The sequence below is a fragment of the Telopea speciosissima genome, chromosome 1 (genome assembly GCF_018873765.1).
Source record: "Telopea speciosissima isolate NSW1024214 ecotype Mountain lineage chromosome 1, Tspe_v1, whole genome shotgun sequence".
Taxonomy (NCBI): Eukaryota; Viridiplantae; Streptophyta; class Magnoliopsida; order Proteales; family Proteaceae; genus Telopea; species Telopea speciosissima.
Window position 1 is genome coordinate 8,839,756 of NC_057916.1, and position 8,684 is coordinate 8,848,439.

General features: G+C 39.7%; 1 protein-coding gene across 1 annotated transcript; it reads right to left on the bottom strand.

Moving 5' to 3' along the window:
• Window positions 1–1,340: 1,340 nt before the first annotated feature.
• Window positions 1,341–4,968, bottom strand: LOC122655967. Its single transcript, XM_043850404.1, has 8 exons — window positions 4,303–4,968; window positions 4,035–4,100; window positions 3,801–3,878; window positions 3,308–3,443; window positions 2,735–2,954; window positions 2,311–2,617; window positions 2,118–2,184; window positions 1,341–2,023 (listed from the first exon to the last, which is right to left on the bottom strand). Exons 1-8 carry the CDS (start codon window positions 4,966–4,968, stop codon window positions 1,341–1,343), a joined length of 2,223 nt encoding a protein of 740 aa, XP_043706339.1.
• Between the last annotated feature and the right edge of the window lie 3,716 nt (window positions 4,969–8,684).

The following is an 8,684-nucleotide window of genomic DNA, read 5'->3' on the forward strand; positions in this document are numbered from 1 at the left end:
GGTTAGAAACGGAATTTGTACCCAGCCTTTTTTTTTCCCCTCCTTATAATCACATGGAGGGGGAGAGAGTGTGTGTGTGTGTGTGTGGGTGTGTGGCTCAAACACTAGTGCTGCTAGAGAAGAGCTTCAACCTGGGGTTGGTTCTTGATGCTGTCACGGTAACAAAAGTGGTGAAATGTAGCTAAGGTCGTGTCAAAAAGCTATCAAGGTTTTTGAAAGATATTGGAGTAGAAAGGTGGCAAAAGTACTGAAGTTATGGTTTACAACACCTTGATTAAGGGTTTTATAAATTGGGAAAAGCAAGGTTGGATGCCGGTTCTTGAAAGAGAAGGAGAGGAAGTGTTACTTCCAAATGTAAAACGCATGTAATGAATTAGCTAGCATATGGGTTTATGCGATTCTGAAAAATGGATTCAGCTCTTGATTTGTTTCATGAGGTGTAATAAAATTAAAGAGAAAGAAGGAGAAAGAGAGGAGAAGAGAGGAGGAGGAGAAAAAGAAGTGCTGCAACAAGTTGGGAGTCACAGCCGTATCTCAGCCTGCCCCAAAACATTCAATATAATAAGACTTTTTTTTTTGGATGAATAAAAAATTAATTACGAAGAAAGAGGGGGAGGGATATACAAGCCCGAAGGCCAACAAACCCATCTAGAAAGAGGCTAGGAAGGGCGCAAAATAGTGGAAGGGATACCCCAGGAGACAACAATAAGCCTGTTCCTTGGGGAATCTATCACACTAGTTAGGGGGAGGGAATTAACTTTGGATGAAACATCAAAGAAGATGGCCATCCAAATCGTGTCTAAAGAGCGGGAATTGGACGTCTATCTTCTAAGGTTACACTCCATCCAAATGTGGGAAATAGTAGCACAAAAGCCTAGCTTTCCAACCGTGTCACAGATTGACTTGCCACCAACAGTCATATGAATCCAAAATATAATAAGACTAACAATAGGGTAAACAGAAAAAGACCAAAACACCCCTAAGAGGGAAATCGTGAATTAGCTCTAGCGCTAATTCACGACTTCCTCCCCCTTTCACGACAACTTCTAACACTCCCCCTCAAGCTGGAGCATATATGTTAATCGTACCCAGCTTGTTACAAATATAATCTACTCTCACACTCCCCAAAGACTTTGTAAACAAATCAGCAAGTTACTCCCCGGTTCGAACATGACGCGGAGAAATAATCCCTTGTTGTAGCTTTTCACGAACAAAGTGACAGTCAATCTCAATGTGTTTCGTTCTCTCATGAAACACAGGATTAGTAGAAATATGAATGGCAGCCTGATTATCACACCATAATAACATAGGAGAATCATCACCAAACCCAAGTTCTGTCATCAACTGTTTAATCCACCCAACTCACAAGTGCTATGTGCCATAGCACGATACTCCGACTCTGCACTGGACTGAGCTACAACGTTTTGTTTCTTGCTCTTCCATGAAACAAGATTTCCTCCAACAAACACACAGTAACCTAAAGTAGATCTTCGATCCACTGGAGACCCTGCCCAGTCAGCATTAGTAAAACCTTCAATCCTCCCATGACCATGATCAATATATAGAAGACCACGCCCTGGAGCTTTCTTGACATAGAGCAAAACCCTTATAACTGCATCCCAATGAGACGTCTGAGGAGAGGACATAAACTGACTCAGTACACTGACAGGAAAGGAGATTTTAGGCCTAGTCACAATCAAATAGTTGAGTTTCCCTACAAGCCTTCGATACTTCTCTAGATCATCAAGGATATCACCATCATCTGCCATTAGTTTCAAATTAGGATCCATAGGAGTTTCCAAAGGTTTAGATCCCAGTAACCCTGTCTCTGAAAGCAAGACAAGAACATACTTCCGCTGTGAGAGCGAAATCCTTTTCCATGATTGAGCTACCTCAATACCCAAGAAATATTTCAGACATCCCAGGTCCTTAGTTTGAAATTGTTGTCCCAAATGTGTCTTCAAGCTCTCAAACACCGAATGATCACTCTCAGACCGAGTCAGTCCAAATTCCAACACAACATCTGTAAATCAGCCAAACCATTGGCTACTGTTTCAGCCCATACAATGATTTCTTCAGCCTACACACCTTACCAGACTCCCCCTAAGCAACAAAACTAGGAGGTTGCTCCGTAAACCCTTCCTCATGGAGATCACCATATAAGAAAGCATTCTTGACATCCAACTGAAACAAAGGCCAATGGTGTGTAGCAGCCAAAGAAACAAAAATGCGAACAGAAGCAAGTTTCGCAACAGGAGAAAAGGTATCCAGGTAGTCTATACCATAGACCTAGGCATATCCCTTAGCAACAAGACGGGCCTTCAACCGAGTCACAAACCCATCAGGATTAACTTTCACCACAAATATCCACCGACAGCCAATGGCAAACTTACCAGAGGGTAAAGAAACAAGGTCCCATGTCTGATTATCCTTAAGCGCAGATAATTCCTCAGTCATAGCAACCCTCCACCCAGGGTCAGACAAGGCTTCTGCAACAGACTTAGGAATAGGATGACGTTCAAGAGTAGACAAACAAGCAACAAAAGTAGAGGACAAACCAGTATAGGACATAAAGTTAGAGATAAGATGTAAGATGTTGGGCACAACTCCGAACACCCTTACGAAAAGCAATAGGGACATCTAAATCAGAATAACAGGAATAGGAGGTGAAGAGGAGGTACCTATTGGAGGATCCAGATCTGGAGGTGAATAAGACGAGGTAAAGGTAGCTAACCGGGTGCTATATTTGTCATAAGCTGGAATGCGAGGTGTCAGCTCGTCAGATGAGCGACGGTGGAACACAACAGATGGCTTCGTAGGAGGTGGCGCTACTGGCAAAGGATCCTGGAAAAGAGAAGAATACTTGACAATAGAGACGGGCAGATCATCGTCCAAATCTGAAGAAGGCAACGAAGACTGAACAAATTGAGTGGACTCAAAGAATTTAACATCAGCTGTAACAAATTATTTCTTTATATCAAAAGAATAGCAACGATAACCCTTTTAAGTTTTAGAATACCCTACAAAAAGACATTTAAGAGGCCTAGGATCCAACTTAGAGTGACTAGGACGATGATCCCTAATAAAACAAATACTCCCAAATATACGAGGGGGTAAAGCAAACAAAGGTTGAGAAGGAAACAACAAAGAATATGGAATACTCCTACACAAAAATGAAGATGGCAGACGGTTAATAAGATAACATGCGGTCAAAATTGCATCAGCCCAAAAATTTTAGCCACTTTCATCTCAAACAAAAGAGATCGAGTGACTTCCATTAAATGTCTGTTTTTCCTCTCAGACGCACCATTTTGTTGAGGTGTGTCCGTATAAGAGGACTGATGAATGATGTCATGCTGAACCGTAAATGTAGTAAAAGGAGCAGAAAAGTATTCTTTAGCATTATCACTACGAAGAACTTTTAATGAAGTATTAAACTGATTCTGAATTTCAAGAACAAAAGCACAAAAAATGGAGAATAACTCAGAACGGTTCTTCATTAAATAAATCTAGGTAACTCTGGAATAATTATCAACAAATGTAACAAAGTAACGAAAGCCTAACTAAGAAACAACCGGACATTGGCCCCATACATCAGAATGAACTAAAGAAAAATGGTGGGCAGCCCGTTTATTAACTCTTGGGGGATAACTTACATGGTGAAGTTTCCCAAACTAACACGACTCACAATTAAGACTAGACAAAGATTTGAAACGACTATCTAAAATTTTCAAACTCACTAAGGAAGGATGACCCAAACGCCAATGAATCTGATGAGGAAGCGCCACACTCGAACATGCCACCGCTGATGTGTCTTTAGGTAGATACAGCCCCCCAGATTCACAGCCTCTACTAATCGTCTTCTTCGACTTGAGATCCTGAAATACACAATAGCCAGGGAAAAAAGTGACAGAACAATTATGAGCTTTGGTGAATTTGTGAACAAACAACAAATTAAATGGAAACTTAGGCAAATAAGAAACAAAGGATAAAGTCAAAGACGAGGTAGCATGCACAGTGCCTATACCCCGAACCTGAGCTAAAGACCCATCAACCAACACAACATTTGAAGAAGACTCACGAAATGAAGAAAAAAATACCTGAAACCCCAGTCATATGATCCAAGGCAACTGAATCAATGATCCAGGGATGAGAAGTGGATGAATGACATGCAGTAGCATTACCTGTTTGAACACCCAAATCACTACTAGCCGAGTTGGCAAATTGAGGTGGTTTACCATGTGGTTTCCAGCAAAAGCGCTAAATATGGCCAGGCTTACCACAATGATGACAAATCCTCACCTGTCTTGAAGTCTCTGAAGCACTAGAAGTGGGAGCTTTACTAGTGCCAATCCCATAACCACGACCACCACCACCACTATTACCTGTCCCACCATTAGAGGCACGGTTTGATGGAAAAGAAGCAAGAGCAGAATTTTCAGCATTGGTGGGTTCTTGGCTGCTTTTACGGGAAGCACGTAAAACTCGAGAAAAAGTTTCTGAAAGTGTGGTGACCTTATCTCCACCAAGAATCTGAGACCTCACCGACTCAAATTCATTATGAAGTCCACCCAAAAATATCACAACAACAAGCTGTTCTCGTTGGTTTTGCATCGCTTGCACATCCGATGAAATAGGAAGGACAGAATTCAGCTCCTCATACAAACGTTTGAGGTCAGCAAAATATTGGGTAACATAGAGATTCTTTTGTTCCACTTCATAGAAAGCTTGGGAAAGATCATATATACGTGACAGGTTGTCCTGTCCAGAGTACAGGATATTCAAATATTCCCATAATTCCTTAACAGTATCAATATGAGTCACCAAGTCTGCAATCTGATTTTCCATTGAATTCAGCATCTGGCTCAAAATCCGTGCATCAACAGTGTCCCATGATGTCTTATCAACAGGTTTCGATTTTGTCAAATGATCCTGTTGATCACAGCCAATCGAACCACCTTCTTCCATTGTTGGAAATTTGATATTCCCTCTAACTTTCGATTAGTAATACGATGAGAAGACGAAAGCTCAGTCACCGTAGTCTTGGTCTCAACCTTTCTTACTAATTCAGATAATCTTCAAATTGCAAAGACAGCCAAAGAACAATCCACCAAATAATCCCAATTAAAAAAAAAACCGAGAATCACCCCCAAAGTATAACACCACTCAAAGCACAAAATCACGATAAAAAAAAAATATTGTGAATACTCCCAATATCGCTGACTTCAAACACTTACTCCATTAACCTTCACGTCCCACAACAACTCATCAAAATCATCAAAAAATAGACCTAGTTCTTCATATAATCATGAACTAGTCTCTAAACAAAAACCAAAGACAGCATAGGGTGTTGCACCCTTTCAAACGAAAGACTGAATAGTCTACAACTTGATTGGTTTGTAGAAGACACCTTCAGCCACTGTAAAACCTCGATCAAAAGAGAACAATGGATCTCTGGAAGTCATGAACCAGTCCCTATCGATCCAACTCTGATACCATGTTATAAAATTAAAGACAAAGAAGGAGAAAGAGAGGAGAAGAGAGGAGGAGAAGAAGAAGTGCTGCAACAAGTTGGGAGTCACAGCCGTATCTCAGCCTGCCCCAAAACATTCAATATAATAAGACTAAAAATAGGGTAAACAGCAAAAGACCAAAACATCCCTAAGAGGGAAATCGTGAATTAGCTCTAGCGCTAATTCATGACTTCCTCCCCTTTTCACGACAACTTCTAACAAGATGCAAACAAATGTGATCAAATCAGCATTAATTTCTTTTGTTTCTGAATTTCCGACCCACTTTAATGACATAGAGCCAAACAAAGTACAAGCACTCTTCCCTTCCAAATTTCAAGCTAGTAGAACCAACAATCACTTAGGGTTCTCTCATTAACCCTCTTACTCAGTCAATTTTGCAAGAGCGAGGCATAGTTCAATCTTCTTCATGTTGCCTATGTTTGGTAGCCCACGAGGATATCCCTTATATTTTCTTTAAATGTCTATTGTCTGTTGTGATCTGAAAATACATAATTAGGAAGTACTCCATATCTTCCCGAAGGATTCTTCCTTTCGAAAGAAAATGGTTTCATAGGAAATTCGGGTGTGACAAGCTGGGAAAGCTTGCATTTTTTTTATTTTGGGAAAGCTTGCATTCAGTGCAGTGGTTTATCATATATGGAGAGAATACAACCTTAGAAGATGGGTCTTCAAATGTAGGATATTTTTTCCGATTAGGGCTATTCTTTTGTGCTTATAAAAATAAAAAAAAACTTCAGCAGTTGAGAAAAAAATATTTTCTTGATGGGTTCAACTAGGATAGGGAAGTCCAAACTTGCAATATTTCTTGCAACTAAATTCCATGTGGTTTGGACATTGTAAATCAAGTCCACAAGGATTTAGACATTGTAATGATAAAGTTACAGAATGAGGAGATGCACAATGTTCCACACCACCTAGTAGGAATCTCCCAGATCCTGATGCTGAATTCACCAGAGCTTACTTTTGTGAAAAAACTTCACTTGCAATGGCTTCCATAATCTTGGATCTGGGCAATGTTCCAATTGTTGTTGGAGTCTCGAACAGATACATTGAGGCACACCACTTCAGCTTCTTGTATTCTATGGGTTCATGTCTCACTACCTGTCCTCAAGAAGTTACTTTACGAGCGAGTATATCAAATGGAAGATGATTAGATGGAATAAGTATATCAAATGGAGGATGATTAGATGGAATAAAAATTACATGCTCCATATCAACACAAGAAATGCTACCATATTACTTTTTTCTTTCAAAATCTATAATTTATACATATATGCACAAAAATAAAAAACAAATTATATACTCACTCTAAAATTTTGTAAATCGTTGAACCAATGTAACTTGCCACCATCACTTTTACATGCTTATGAAACTCTACATGTTGGTGCGATAACATTTGTTATCTTAATGTTAAATTTCCGTCCTTTAACTAAACTAGGGGGGAAAAAAAAAAAACAAACCAATAACTTTAGTAATATTCCTAACTCCTTTTAGTATAACAAAATATTTTCTTAAACTAGTACAACCCTTTTATAGACAAAAACACAAGTAAACATAAACACACACGAGAGAGAGAGAGGTACCAATATTCCACATATACTGCATTTGCTAGCATATGGGTGAACTTGGTAACAAAAACTACTGGTTTATTGATGGTGGCAACAGTCTTTTAAAGAGGAATGAGGACTAGAGGTGCTTTAGACTACTAAAACTGATGAGTAAACCATTTAGCATGAGCAACACCCTTAATATAGAAGCAGTAGAAAGTGGTAACCAACTAACCAATATGATTGTTTTTTCAGTCCATAGCGTGTCAAAATCTTTTGAAATCTTACCTTACCATTTTATGGAATAATACAATTTATTTTTTGTTGATATGTAAGATCTGGATAAAGATTTTTTGCAATCTTACCTAGAAAATTTTGGAAAAGTACTTTTTTTATTCGTTAACTTTAGGATATGAGGAACGTTGTTCTTCAACGCCCACAATATTTCATAAAACAGCCTAACTCACATTATCTTATGGGAAAATTACATGATTAGCTACTTTTGGGTTTTCATTTACAAAACTGTCCACCCTATATTTGAGTTAACAAAAATAGACAAAAACAAGTTAAGGTTTACAAAACTGGACAAAATAGTGTCTCTCCCTCCCACAGTAACTTTTTTAGACATTTTTACCCATGTCATTGCCTTCTCGCCCAGGCATCCTCCGTTCCCTGCAACCCTACCCTTGTCCCAGCCATAGTACTATATCTCGCGATATATCGGTATCTCGGGCCTACCGAGATATCCGAAATATCCGAGATATCGCGAAATATTCCCGAAATATTGCATTTTTTCGCAATATTTCTGGGGTCCATCTCGGGGGTATTTGGCCATATTTAGGCCTGAAACTTCATGGACTGACCTTATTTAAGCTTAATAAACACATTTAAACCATAAAATTGTAAAAATGTAAATTCAAATTGGTGTTTTGGGCTTGCACCCTTGATTGACATACGTCGCCGACCTTAATGTATAAATAGTTAAATACACATAGATTAATGAAATCACAACTTAAGTTACAAATTACAAGTGCTAAATCGCTAATAGTAGTTCTTTGTGCCTCCTGGATCAATCCCACTCATGCCTCGCCGAGTCGACGTCCATTGCTCTCTGTTTGAATGACATATGTGGACCACGGTATAGAATCGGAGAAGAAACGAGTGTAGTCATCCACAAGTGTCACGTAAATGGAATCATCAACGATCTGTAGGTAACCTATCCTAGGATATAAACTAGGGTTACCAATCGATCCAAATCGTGAAGAAGATGATCCTTTGTGATATGATGTTGGCGCGGCGCAAAGAGGCGATGGCATTGGCGCATGTATGGTGGTGAGGTTGGTATCTAGGTCCGCTAGGGTATGCAAAGATGTTATCTACAAAAGATGATCCAAGATGTCCCGGGACTGGAGTAGTCATAGTCCCCTACCCCACTAAACCGCCCATATGATGATGATCCATATCCATATCCACCGTAAGGTTGTGATGCACCATAATCCGATGCCAATGGAGTGGCATGTGCGTCAAAAGATGGGGCACGCCAATGTCCGTCGGTCCTCCCTCCCTATCACCCATACTCAAACCACCAACAGAGCTAGATAGG

Bases quoted from the DNA above. Each gene is read 5' to 3' on its own strand.
- LOC122655967 (XM_043850404.1), bottom strand. From the start codon at position 4,968: ATGGAAGAAGGTGGTTCGATTGGCTGTGATCAACAGGATCATTTGACA. The intron at 3,444-3,800 runs GCATGTTCGAGT...CTTGAAATTCAG, and splicing joins CTAAAGACACATCAGCGGTG to AATCAGTTTAATACTTCATT. The intron at 2,024-2,117 runs GTTTTGTTGCTT...GCTGATTTACAG, and splicing joins GTTTACGGAGCAACCTCCTA to ATGTTGTGTTGGAATTTGGA.